The sequence below is a fragment of the Phyllobates terribilis genome, unplaced genomic scaffold (genome assembly GCF_046119375.1).
Source record: "Phyllobates terribilis strain yellow unplaced genomic scaffold, ASM4611937v1 Scaffold_4539__1_contigs__length_59682, whole genome shotgun sequence".
In the NCBI taxonomy this organism is placed as follows: Eukaryota; Metazoa; Chordata; class Amphibia; order Anura; family Dendrobatidae; genus Phyllobates; species Phyllobates terribilis.
Window position 1 is genome coordinate 19,931 of NW_027367290.1, and position 14,235 is coordinate 34,165.

At 38.7% G+C, this 14,235-nt stretch overlaps 1 protein-coding gene across 1 annotated transcript; it reads right to left on the reverse strand.

The window, feature by feature from the left end:
- Positions 1–4,257: 4,257 nt before the first annotated feature.
- On the reverse strand, positions 4,258–11,539 carry LOC141249395 (uncharacterized). The gene is given in 21 exon segments (XM_073669611.1): positions 4,258–4,890; positions 4,962–5,118; positions 5,186–5,280; positions 5,372–5,479; positions 5,558–5,815; positions 5,893–6,224; positions 6,227–6,422; positions 6,935–7,081; positions 7,197–7,424; positions 7,509–7,566; positions 7,657–7,818; positions 7,954–8,079; positions 8,154–8,326; positions 8,403–8,483; positions 8,774–8,882; positions 8,963–9,381; positions 9,616–9,726; positions 9,791–10,030; positions 10,108–10,910; positions 11,154–11,211; positions 11,492–11,539. Coding segments are annotated over 21 exon segments (4,542 nt in total).
- Positions 11,540–14,235: the final 2,696 nt, after the last annotated feature.

Genomic DNA, 14,235 nt, shown 5'->3' on the forward strand with positions numbered 1-14,235 from the left:
GTTGGGAGGCGGGGGTTAGAGGAAGAGGCAGGGTTAGAAAGGGAAGAGGGAGTAGGGAGAATACATGGGTTACCAAGAGTCGGAGGAGGAGCGGAGAGGTGAGGTGAAGGGTTAGTCTTGGAGTGGGACGCGTGGACCTTAGGGCTAGCCGAGGGGTTTATTGCATGAGGGGAAATTTGAAGAGTTAGTGGAGGAGGCGAGGAGGCGCGACTCTTGGAGGCCGGCATGTGGGAAACGTGGATCAAAGGAGCATTTACGAGCTTGGAGTTAAGATAAACGTGTGACCCTTCACCTTGCATGTCACGTGACTCTTCGGCTAGCACACCGCGTGACTCTTTGGCTGGTAGGCGCGCCTCTTCGCATGGGTGGGGTGACCCTTCGCATGGGGTTTGCGTCTCTTGGACTTTCCCGTTGACCGGAGTGCCGGAAGTGCTAGGGGGCGATCAACACCAATATTGGGAGGGAGAACCACCGTGCCCATGGTGTCCCCCGGTGCCAACGCCGACAGGATCGGCCGGAGAAATGTGACAAAAATCGGAACTAACCTTTTTATTGCCGGCAACACTTTTGGACTTGGAAACGCGATCAACGGCCGGATCTTCATGGTTTGTGGAGTCGAAATCTTCCGACTCATCATCAGATAAGGTTCGCTTGTCATGTGTGGAAATTTCTACACGATCAACAAGGAGTTCGTCTTCTTCAACCTTTCGGCTACCACCATCTTCTTTGAGGTACTTGCTAGGATCGGTGGACTTGATCTTGGATTTCTTGCCATAACCTTTGTGCGACTCCACAGAAGAAACTTCCGAATCCGAACTTGAATCTTCAACCTCCACTTCGTTGGACCAAAGGCGGCCCTTAGAAGAATCGATCTTAGCAGAGGAAGACGATCGGTCATCATTGGTCTTGGTGATTTTTGTTTAAATCTTTGGAGGAGGAGGCGTCGAAACACCTTTCTTCTTAGAGTTTTCACCACCTTTGGGAAGGAGAGGTGGAACAATCTTCGATATCGGACCCTTAGGAGAATTGGGCGAGCTCTTCTTCTTGCGCGCCATTGGGAGGACGGATGGTCTCCACCAACGAAGGAGATGAAGCGACGACGAACAAAAGGTGGCGGTGGAGGCGCCACCGCCAAGAGCAATACCGAGGAGATCTACACCATGAGAGAGGAAGATCGATGGAGAAATGAGAGGAAATAGGTGACCGGCGGCAATCTTGGATGGAGAGGAGAAAATATCGCCGGAAAAGGAAAAGGAGCACCTTTTTCACAAATCTCTTTGACTTGGTATTATTGACATTTTCGTGATATGTGGGTCAAATTGGCTTGTAAATGGGTTATTTACTTCTTAATTTTGACAATTTCCTATCTGACCTGCGTAAAAAAGGTAGTAAAAGTTTTTTCAGTCACCGTACCGGAAAACTTGTTTGTTTAGTGTTATAATATTGATCCGCCTAGGTGGGGCGCTAGTTTCCCTCACCGCCTATCACTCGCCTAGCGTTTTTTAGAACACAACCTATGCCTATATCAGTGTTCTTTCTTGGTAATATGATCCACATTTAAGCCTTGCAGTTTGATTCAGATGAATTTCATGAGCCTAATTATTCTTATGCGCGATTTCACCGTGACATAAGCTGTTCTCAAGAATTTTGTTCCTCTCTTGTACACATACGTTCATGTCTTTGAAGATCTAGTTTTCTCTTTGTTTGGAACCGCTGCTCTTATCTTATCTTCTTTATCATCGTTTCTTTATATTTACCTCGCATGTATCCAATGCCAAATTTTGTGGAAATGGACTTAATTTCTTATCCTTTTTTCTTCTGTTGCACCAAGAAGTACATGATTCTGGATACTTCTCCCTTCATGTGAATCACATCATTCCTCCTGGAGATAATATCAATTAGGGATGGTTGTTAGTACGTCTTCAATTTCTCACTCTCATTAGTATGTTTGCACTTCTTGTAGGAAACTTTCGTGATACTCATCAGAGTGGCTAGTTCTTCCTTAAGATCATCCTTTATGGAGAGCTTTCTAGCTTTAGAGCTATATTTCGGCAGTCTTCTTTAAATATTGAAGTTGTTTCTTTGCTCATATTTCTGAATCTTTATATTGGACTTTCTCCTTCAGTAGGACCTCGGTGTTTAGGATTCCATGTGAAGATAGCCAAACTGAGATCTGTTTGAACCTGGTGTTGTATGAAGAGAAAGGACTCTCCTTCGATCATCTTGGAAAGGATCGGGCTCCTTCAAGTCATCACTTCCCAAACAGAATTGTTCCAGAGTGCTCCATGTTCATTTAGCCGTTTTGCATGAGATAAGTTTTTGAACTTGCTCATGGCGTAAGGCATTGTTCAGTAGCATCCAAGCTCTGGCATTCTTCTCTTGTTGTTAAATTTTGGTTGAAGTCAGGTTGCGTGGTCTTTGTTGGTTGGAAACGGGAAGTCTTCGTTCTCAATCACCCTGCCCACTCTGATAATCAAATTTTCTCATCCACACATTCCATATTTCTTCTAATTTTGATATTCAATTTCTCCATTGACAAGTCTAGAAGGGTTGTTGTTGCCTAATCAAACTTCATGTAAAAAGCACAAAATCCAGAGTACAAGACTCTGATACCAATTATTGAATCATTACTATAATTTTGAGCAAGGAATTGTTCCTTGATAGTAAAAGATATTCAGAGTATAGAAATAGTGCGGTAACGAAATCAATGAAGCTAGACCATGATAGGAACAGTTTCTTACAAAGAAATCGAACCTATAAACAAATATGTACCTGGTATATTGATATCGGGGATGAGACAGTCAAACCAGTAGACGTATAAACTTATTCATACGCAGTTCTTAAATCGGCACACTTTATCTGGTGAAACTCCCATCAAATACGAGGAACGATAATAGAGTTTGTCCTTGTCTCCCTTTCTTATCAATAAGAAACTGTCACAAGTATATGAATGGTTGAATTGAAAGCGCCAATCTCTTTTAATAGTGCAGCATTACTGAATGAAACAGAGACCACGCTGGATTCATCTAACTACAGTCAGATACATGTAATGAGTTGTTGTCTAGTACGAAAAATCTTTGTTTATTTGATCCTCTCAATCGTTTAGGACCCTTTTGGGAGCTAATTATGCTTTCATTTGTCTTATTTTCATGTCTTCATATGTACTCGTCGACCCCATTTTCACTAGATTACACCTAAAATAGTTGTGTTCTGGTGATCCGTCCCGGTTATTTGATGAAAAAAAACTATCTATCTATTATAAACTTAACAAATGAGGGAAAAATAACTACTAAATAAATATTCTCATACCCTTTTATAGATGCTCTGGCATTAGTTAATTATATTATCTTCTGTTAATATATTATAAAACTAGCATAGTAAAAATATTTTGTAACCCTTTATGTTTACTATGCCTGAAAAATAAATTCAATATTCTATTTAATATATTATAAAATTACTCCATCCGTCTCCAAAAGTTCTTCTCATTTTTTTTTCGGCGCTATTTATCAATTAAGGGAATCTTGTTACTAGCTTCCAATATATAAGTAAAAACATAGTCATGAGTAATCTTGTTTGATTCGTCTCAATAAATGTTTTAAGAATATCAAAGTTATAAGATTTTTAGATGAATATATTTAGAAATATATACGATAGAAAACATGTATCGACAAATGTAAAAAAAACAGAAAGCAAAATATGAGACAGAAAGAATAGTATAGTAACAAATATTATATGTCCTTTTAATTGTCCTCAATATTATCATTACACCCTCCTATATGGATTCTTAATGACTTTATGATCTGTAAAAAAATAAGTCACCAATACTAATAACATGAATAACAATATACCAGCAAAATACACAAATAGCATATGAATTTTTTATCTATATTAGATCTCCTGTATAGCCCGTGCAAAACAGTGAATAATCTCTATTTATTTATATTAAAAAAATCTTGAAAATTGACAAAAAGCATGTGTTGGCAGTTGGCTACACAGCAATACATTGGGAATAAGAAGCAGCTTATCTAAAATAGAATCATATAGAAACACCAATATATATCTTCCATTAGATCTAAATTAAGCTTGCTATATAACAACGTTCTTCTGTACATCAATTGGGTGAATGAATCCTTGTACTCGATTTAAACTCTCCCTCTATACACCATCCAAATCTAACCCTAGCAGTGTTCCATCGCCAGTTCACCTGAATCAATGGATCTATACAGCCTTTGAAAAGATTAGCAGATATATTCAGCTTCAAGAGGCAGGGGTCGTGCTGTTATATGGTGCTAGCTCCATCACGCTCTTCGTAGGTCTCTTTGGCCTCTTTGCTTTCGCTGCTTTCCTACCAAACTCATCAGCTGGAAATGAACCATTATCAAACACCCCCCTGCTCAAATTCGTCGCTTTTTCAGAGCTTTTCCTCTTTGATTTATCATTGTTGTTCACTCTCCTCTGCACATTTAATTCATTGCAGTTTTTCAGAGTTTTGTTTTTTTGGGCTCTAGCGTAAATCAAAGATTGACATACCTTCTTAGAGGATGTTTTTTCCTTTTCCAGATCCGGAGGGGGCTCAGCAGCTTCTGCGGCTTTAAGTTTATCCAGATCTTCCAAAGTTGCATCACCTTCTGCGTCAATCCTTATACCTTTTGAGCCCTGTTTCTTCTTTTGCCTATCCTTGATGTGTTGAGCTTGAAATGGAACCTCCTTGATCTTTTGCTCCAACTGAGCATCGTCGAGGAGCAATGAAACAACATCTTCTGGAGCCAACAGATCACCCTGGACATGCCCTCCAGTCATCACAAGCTGCTGAACAGTGTTCTTCTGACTCGCTCTCTGTAGAATCTTCTCTTCAACCGTTTCTTTACAAATCAGACGGTAAACCGTCACCTAAACAGTACCATCAATCAAAGTTAAGCTTCATCTAATTTTGACACAAGATATACAGGAAGGATACTAACATCTTTTGTCTGTCCCAGACGGTGAGCTCTATCCATGGCCTGCAAATCCAGAGTTGGATTCCAATCGCTTTCATAAAATATGACTGTATCAGCCGCTGTTAAGTTGATACCCAGCCCACCAGCTCTTGTACTCAGCAAGAAAACAAATATATCGTTCCTGTCCATCACATAGAGAAGAGATGAGAACTCCGATATGTACAAAAAAGGAAAACATCAATCATTACCGCAGCTGGAAGTCTTTCACCATATCACGTCGATCCATTATAGTTGACGATCCATCAAGTCTTAGATACCTATATTTTCTATAATTCATGTAGTCCTGCAATACACAAATTGGAGAAATCACTAACACATTTACTCCCATCATCCAAAAATAACTTATAAAATAAGGCTGGTTGCATTTAACCTACCTCAAGAATGTTCAACATTTTTGTCATTTGAGCAAACAAGAGAACACGGTGGTTCTCTGCCCGTAAACGCTTCAGCAATATATCCAAAGTCTGAAGCTTCCCTGAGTCCTAAAATTTCAACAAGTTGTCGAAAACATAAGTAATAAAACTTTAACACACAAAACAAAAAAAGAAAAACAATCATACCGTGAGCAATTTGGCTGGGTCAAAGCTACGCATGGGTGGACAAGAACCAAAGATATTATAGGTCAGACCAAGAGCAGGACGCGAAACAGGAAGTTCAGAATCTATTTCCTGGATCAAATGAGGAGGCCCACAAGGTCTTTGCGGCCCATTAAAGTCAGATGTTCGAGCAAATCCAACAAAAAGCCTTTTAAGCCACGGATTATGTAGTTCTTCAAGTAACTGGTAAGAGAAGTTTCTGTCTGAACAGCATGCATCAATCTGTCAATCAAAGTAATCAGCTCTCAGTAAACAGTAAAACCACAAACTACTAATTCACAAGGTTAAGGATTGATTACCAATGGAGCTCTAGCCCGTGGGATAAATGTATATGTTGAATGAAGAACAGCAATATTGGATAAAAACCTATCTTCATGAGAAACAGCTAGAGGCTCATAAGGTGCAGTGTTAGGACCAGTAGCGAATTTCCTTGTTAATAAGCTAGTCTCTGTTCTTGGAGGCATAAGAAGCATTTTAGTAACAGCTCTGACCTTGCCTTTATCTATCTCAAGATCATCACCAGAATCTACTACAAAGTCTACAAACGGTTCTAAATGACTCTGATCCTTCATCAGAGAAAACATGAGCCGCTCCATAGTGGAGCCATTTGCCAGAAATGTAACCTCAGCTGCGATAAATCCATCATACGAGTAAAACCAAATGCTCCACTAAACACTGTGTTTTCTTGAGGTAAAGCAGACTTATATACAGATCCAGGCGTAAATATATTGAAGTATTTCTGGAAATATTCTCTCTGGAGACCAGTTCTGCCTTCAGAACACATCAGCCCAGCAGATTTGACAATGTCTTGGTAGACTAGCTTTGGTATCTGGTAAGATATGCACCATCAATGTCATCAAAAACAGAACTAGCAGAACAGATGATATTTGATGGTGAAACTTAAAACACTATTTCTGAAGAAAAAAGTTAAAACACTCCTAATGTTCAAACGATTTAACTGCATATACATACACATTTGATTTAGAAAAAAATCAGGTTTGTTTCACGTTTTCTGTCATTGACCAAAATAAGCAAGCGCAAAATATCCACTATGAAGGGAAATATAAGAACTAGTTGCTAGCTTTGTCAGTTCAGACCAGAGAGTAGGGAAGAAAAAGGACAGCCCTTTTTCCAACCTTAATAGTAAGCAAAAAAGTATGACTGAAGACAACAGTTCAAATACTTTTAACAGGGTGTGTTAACCAAGAAGAATTAAATATGAAAAAAAAATGCAAATAAAGTAAAAACCTGCCCTTGAAAACAGATATATGTGCATGAAAGAAAGAAAGAAAGAAAGAAAGAAAGAAAGAAAGAAATTTAAAAAGAGGTTTAGTTAAGTACCTTGTAGGCTATGGGGTTATGACCACCGGAGAAGGGTACATCTTCCAGTTCTCCAAAGGCAGGTGGAAGAAGATGATTTGGAATCTCTGCAAAATAGAGGTATGTGCTACCCTCATTTCTTTCAAACAACTCTGGATGATTACAGACCTAAAAATCACATGAAATTGGAACAATCATTGTCAACATTTGCTCATGTCAGATAAAACAAGCAAAAAAAATGACCCAAGATACAGTTATAAGTTAAGATACAGCGATATTATACCTTACGTAACTGAATGACAATATTCATCAGATTTAGAATTTTCTTTTCACTTAGGCCGCGACTGTTATCAAACAGCCCAGCAAGAGATATCTTGTTCTTTATTGCTTGATAGAATGCTTGTTGTCGAGAACTCAGTTTACAGTGCACTGTTATCTCTGTCTTCCCAGTCAACTCAGTAACAACATCTTTCTTCACTCGTCGTAACATAAAAGGTTTCAGAACTGCATGCTGGCATAGTCATAGCATGTGTTAACTAGTTAAAAAGGAGATACAAAATATAACATGCGAAGAAGAAAAAAACATGATGCTCACCAATCTATTAAGCTGGTGTTCATTTAACGTGCCTCCATGTTCTGCATGGCTCTCTATCCTGGTCATGTACCATTATTTTGAGTACACTACGAACACAAAGTAACTTATGTAATCATGACTATTTATTGAAAAGAGCAAAAGTTATTACCCTTTAGAAAACCACTCATTAAATTGCTCATGACTGTCAAATAGAGTGGGCATGATAAAATGTAGAAGAGCCCACAGCTCAGCCATATTATTCTGAACAGGTGTCCCAGTCAAAAGCAAGCGATTACGACAATTGAAACTCAGAAGTGTCTTCCATCTTATACTGCAAGTCAGTATCTAAATGAGGTTAGGTATGATTACTCATACTCACATAGAAAATTAAAACATCAAACTTGTCCGACCAGATTTTTTATCTATTCTCAAATGAACATGCAAGACTATATGGAGAGGTGAAAACCTGGTGGAACTCTTAATTGCCTGTGCCTCATCAAGCACCATGTATTGCCACTTCACGCGCTTTAGATACTTCTCATCAGTGACAAGAAGTTGGTAGCTGGTGATAAGTATATGAAATCCAGATTCCCTGTAACTCACGAATACATAGATCTTAAGAAATGAGCAGAATGATAGTGAAGGTGCACAGTGATGATTGATTACCTACGATAAAGACGTTTAGGGTTAATGTTTTTCCTGAGTATCTGGCGCTCCTGAAGGCCACCCCAGTAGGGAAGAGTTTTCAAGTCAGGGCAAAATCTACTGATCTCGTCAGCCCAGTTATTCAAGACTGAAGCTGGAGCAACAACCAGAAAAGGGCCCCATATATTTTTATCCTGCACCAACAACCATCAGAACTACGCCATATAATATATCCTCCGCAAACTAAACAATGTATCAAGTCATTATTACCTCAGCCAAATGAGCCAAGAATGCCATTGCCTGTATTGTCTTCCCCAAACCCATCTCATCAGCAAGGATGCCATTAAGCCCCTGATGGACATCAAAAACATATACAAATTTAAATCAACTACAAGTGTATACACGGAATTATCTGAGTTCTTGCTTGATTGAATAACAAATTCCAATCTATCTATATAATACTAAAACAACATGAAAAACAGCCTATGTGTTAGCTCCCCATTAATCCTGAACAGCTTTTTACACGTGTCAAATTTTAAGAGCACCAGACATCCAATTTGGCAGACATATGGCAGAAATTATAAACATTTTGTTTACTATTATATGACTAGTATATAATAACAGGAAAAAATGTAACAAACCTGCTCGTAGCAATTAACCAGCCACTGGAGGCCCTTCAGCTGATAATCTTTGAGTGAGCCTTTGAACAGCTCAGGCGTTTGCACAGTTGATGTTACGGGCATTGTTGATCTGATTACCATTTTTAAAATGTGATGATCAGCATACAAATGTTTACCGTAGCCGTAATAGAAATTTAGAAGAAAACTCACGGATTTAAAAGATCAATATTGCTAGTGCCAGCAATTGATGGGTCTTGTTCCAAATCCTCCTTGCCAGTAGTAGATTCACGCAATAGTGAACATTCATTATCAAATGCACTGGTTATCATTTTCTGCTTGGACACTGCATCTTGAGCCGCTCGCAAAGCCTCTTTCTTTAGTTCAGCATCCTCTGGATCTTCTTCTTCCTCTACTGCTTCATCCACTTTCATTTCTTCTTCATTTTCTTTTTCGTTACCACCAGGCTCAGAGGGTTGAGAATCTGCCTTGTTCTGCATAAAATGGCTGAAAAGTTCTGTTTGTGACAAAAGAAAATCTAGCCTTTTCTGTTGTCTCTTTGCTTCATCAAGCTCCTGCTTACGCTTCCTAGCTTCAGCATCCTCTTTTTCTTTTTTCTTCCTCATCTCAGCCTACATTTTTGACATGCCTAATATAAGATCTTCGAGAGATGAAAATAATATAACTATCTCTTTATGCTATGAGAACCAGTTCGGGAAAGAACAGCATTGCTTAAGAATATATTCTGTTCACCTAACAACGTGAAAACTGAAACATAAACTGTATATACCCAAGCAACAGACAAGTAAAGGAAAATTTACAAGGAAGCATGTAAATGCTTGACAAAAAGAGTAATAGTAAATTACCATTTCCTTTTCTGCCTTCTTCCAATGAATCAGCACGTCTCTGGCCAGCTTCCTTGTGCGAATAGGAGCACCCCTCATAAATTTCAGTGATCTAGTTACTTTAATTTTAACCTATGAAAGCAACAGTGTCAAAGAGACAGTTAGAAAACTAATGACAAGGTTATAGATATTAGACAATATATAGTTAATTGTGAAGGAGTCATGTAAAACTTACTTCTTTTTGACATAACTCTCCAAACCGTTTTGCATCAATAATCTGCTTTCTGTGGTTATTTGTGAAAAATCTATGATGCTTTGGAATATCTTTCCTCGCAATGCTTACCCAAAACTTTCCGATCTTCTCTTTTTCCTCTCTTTCAATTCTAGAAGGATCTTTCTTTGACTTCGTATCTTTGGGCAAGCTCCTTTCAATAATCTGCAAAGTTATTTAAAATTTAAGTGATATAACTACCAAAAGTATATATGGTCAGTAATTACTGGAAAAATGCTGACCTCATATGTATCTCCTTTCTCCAGCACTTTGACATAGTAGACCTGCAACTGTCCACCTTCTGTTAGTATAGACCTTTTTATCTTTCCAGCTGCTCCTTCAGGAACAGTATTCAACCCAGCCTCGGTTACTCTTAAATTGAAAATCTGAGCTTGCTTATCTATAGATTCAGACTTTAATTTTTTCTGAAGTGATTCATATTGAGGTTGAGACTCTGATATTGCAGCACAAACTTTGGTTCCAAATCTTGTATCAGAATCCATCATTGCAGCCAATGACCCCAAATCTAGGGTTCCTTTCAGATAAAATTCTTCAATCCGAACATCTGATAAGCTGGGGAGGTTAATTGATGCTGCTAACTTATCATAAGATGGTGGAATTTGATAGGCAATGCCCTCTCCAATATCCAAAAATACAGGTTCCTCCATAGTTCTGTCTAAACCATGTTTTAGCGCATAATCACCATTCATGAAGCTCCGTGGACTTGGATGAACATTAAATTCGGGTGTTCTTTCTATTTCATTGCTTCCAAAATTTCTCCCTGTTTTACTTTTTAAAGGTGGTGTCTTAGCAGACGTAGGAGGATCTTTAAGTCTCGTCCTGTGCCTTTGGAGAGGTTCATCTAACATATATTGGTAAGGTTCTTCATTTCTATAGTAGCTACTTTCATGATCATCTTCATTGTGTTTGACCCTCTTCAAAGACTCTGTTTCAGGCTCTATCCATTGCCTCTTCTTTTTCTTTCTGAAACTTGCACCTTTCACAGGCATAACTCCATTGCTATGCAAGGTGGTTCCTCCACCTACTAGCAACCAAATAAACAAAATAGAGGATGTGAACGATAGATTTAAGAACAACACAGCAGCACATGAAGAATCCAACATAAACCGATAATTTCAGTCCCTTTACTTTGAAATTGGAAAGTTGAAAGGAAAGTTCCTCGCCTAAAATATAAAGTTGGATAATAAAGGGCCTCTAATGTAAAGCAATTAATCTAACTGAACAAAAGTTTAAAAGAAGTAAGAGCTTGCACCTTGGCTGCCTCTACTCTCATCCTGACTGCTATTCCTGTCGTGGGGATCAGAATCATCACCTTGATGTGGTATCTTAAAATTCATCAAAGACTGCACCATAATCAAGAAAGCCAATAACGATACCCACTAAACCCTCAGAGATAAATACACAGCAATGCAACAGAAATTTCAAACTGTACAATGTTAAGACTAATATCACGAAATTATAAGCAATTAACTCAATGCCAAAGGATATCCTGATTCAGATACCGGAAATACAAGCAAACAAAGGCAGCAAGAGAGACAGCGCCTATCTTACCATCAGTTTCAATTGTAAAAAAAATAAAAATTTAGATACCCTAGAAATACAAACCTCGAGATTGAACAGATTGGCGAAGGAGAACTGCCCCTTCGAGTCCATGGCCGGCGGTGGAAGGACTCTTACCTCCGAGAGCGAGTGAGCATGGAATTGCGAAGCAACCAAACTCCGAGAGAAGTGAGAACAATAACGCGAAGTAGAGAAACCCTAACCCTAGAATTCTAAGGGGAAGAGAGGAGACGCTTTCTGTGAGACTCTGGCGCTCTGCGCACCACCACGACAGCACAAGCTTTTTGGGAAGGAGAAGCTGGAATGGTAAGGGTATTTACGGAATTACACAACTTTAGTATTTTTGTAATTAGGCAAGAAAATATTTAAATAACTCGATCTTTATTAAATATTAAAAAATAATCCATCTTTTCAAAATATATAATAAAAATAACCTAGATTTAATGGATAGGGATAAAAATCTAACCTATTACTTTACATCGTCCTTCTCTCTTCCTTCTCGCCCTTTCCCTCGCAGCGTCGGTGGAGTACGCCCTTCTCGCCGGCGTCCGTTCCCCTCCCGTGGAGGCATGTACAACCCTTCCGCCTCCTCTCTTCAACACCTCTCGATGTCTACTCCTCCTCTATAGGTATGTCGATCCACTCTATCAATTTTCAAAGTTCATAAATCCCATATTTGTAGTTAAGCAAGGTTCCGCGAGGAACCCTTCTCGTTTCGACTTATTGGGAGTTATCTCCCCTTCTCAATATAAAACTCAAACTCAAATCCTTCCAAATCTTATGGTTCGTTTCGAACCCTTCTCAGTACGATTTTCCCCAAATTGAATCAATGGTTAACAATAATAATTCTCTTATTTTGCGTTTAACGGATGGAAATTTTGCTGGAGTATTGCAAATCGAAGACAGGGATACCAATAACCTACTTACAATCGTCAATTTGGGAGTAATACAATCCTACCTAGGTTTAAGTTCTGTTTTGCATCCTTTACTTAATCATCTATTAAATTGCTACCTTCGTTCTCTAATCCACTGTTGTTTGGTTGGTTTCAATGAATCTTCTGAGCTTTTCTTCAGGAATCAACAAGATCAATTTTACTTGTGGGCGAAAAGGCTTTGGATTGTCATCATAAACATCAGTATGAAGACTGCAAATTGCCAATGTCTGGATATCAAGCCAACTGTTGCTACAAAACTCCGCCTTTGCCTATTATCTTCAGCAAAAAATCAGTCAGGTTTATGTATTAACTCAGTGGGTCAAATCTAGATCTTCTTCAAATTTACATGCAAATATAAGACTAAAAATCTTCGTATGGATCTTTCTATTACTGATGCAAGTGGTAATCATTTTCACATGCCAGACATCGCAAGGTATGTTTTCAACCCATTTCCTAGCTATGATATTTTAATTTATCACAATTCTCATCTCTCGTTTAACATCACTCATAATCTACCTACAATTTCTCAAAATCATCAATACTATACAGTCTTCTCAGTCTTCTGCCCCTCATCTCAACCTCACTATGTTTTCTATATTATCTCCCTTCATACCTCAATTCTCTTATTAACTATTCGCATTTATTTTCTTCTGCAGATTCCTCTTCTCATAAATGCTAATGATCACCCCAAATTCATTTTTCAATCCTTTACTTATATTCAATTCTATCTTCAACTGGATATGAGGTTACTTTCAGTTGTTAATCTTAAACTCAATTCCATTTATTTCCATAAAATCTTCTTAGTTCATTTCAGTGCTAATTTTTATCTTGTTCTTAATATCAACCATCTTTTCATGTCTTCCTATAATACTTATAAAATCTTTCCATTCATTACCCTCAAAACCCAGACGAGCCACAATTTTGCATGTAAGCTTAAGGCCTGCAACACGAGGGAAAATTCCGGTTTTGCCCATTACCTTTATTATATTATATTACATAACTCTCCCCCCTCTCAACACGTGGCTATTCTATTCTACGTGTACAAGACACCAAAAATACAACCCCTCAATTTCTACCCTTTCTGTGTTATACCCAGACGTTCCTTATGTTCTCTGACTTCTTCTATAAAAAAGAGTTTTATACTCTCAATGTCTCATATCCCACTTCACTACACTCTCTCATTTCCCTCTCATACTATGGAATCGAACCGTTCATATTCTCATGCACTGGTGGACTTCCCTCACGGAACAAACCTTAACTCAATCTCTCATATTCACCACCCTCAAACTGGTTCAGCATTCACCATTACCGAGCCCCGACTCATGTTTACCAACGCCCTTCCCAACCCTATTTCCTTGTTTCACAACATTTCCCACCCAACATCACCTCTCCTTTCCAACATTGATCTCCCTCTTGCATTTCCACCTATCCCTGAAAACCTAGTTCAAGAAATCCCCATGCAAAACACAATTTCTGCAGCAACTGATCTTCAGGCTACTGACATGCATCATGTTCTCGTGCATGTCTCTATGGACGAGATCCTTATTCAGGAATCCATGGCCTTCACGTCGACACCATTGATGCCTTGTCTTATACCGGAGGTTCGTGAGACACTTGTAAAGCTTACACACTTCTCTCTAATTGTCCGTGTTGTGAATGCCTTTTTTGACTCTCAAACGGTTGTTAACCGTCTTCGTCAAGCATGGAGGCACATTCGTGGAGAGGTACAGTTTTATGATATCGGAAATTTTTGGATTCTCTTCACCTTCTCCCACCGTGAGGCTAGAGACTGGGTTTGGGCTAACCGACCTTTTCATGTTTCGGGTAAATTGGTTTTGATCCTCCCTTATGACT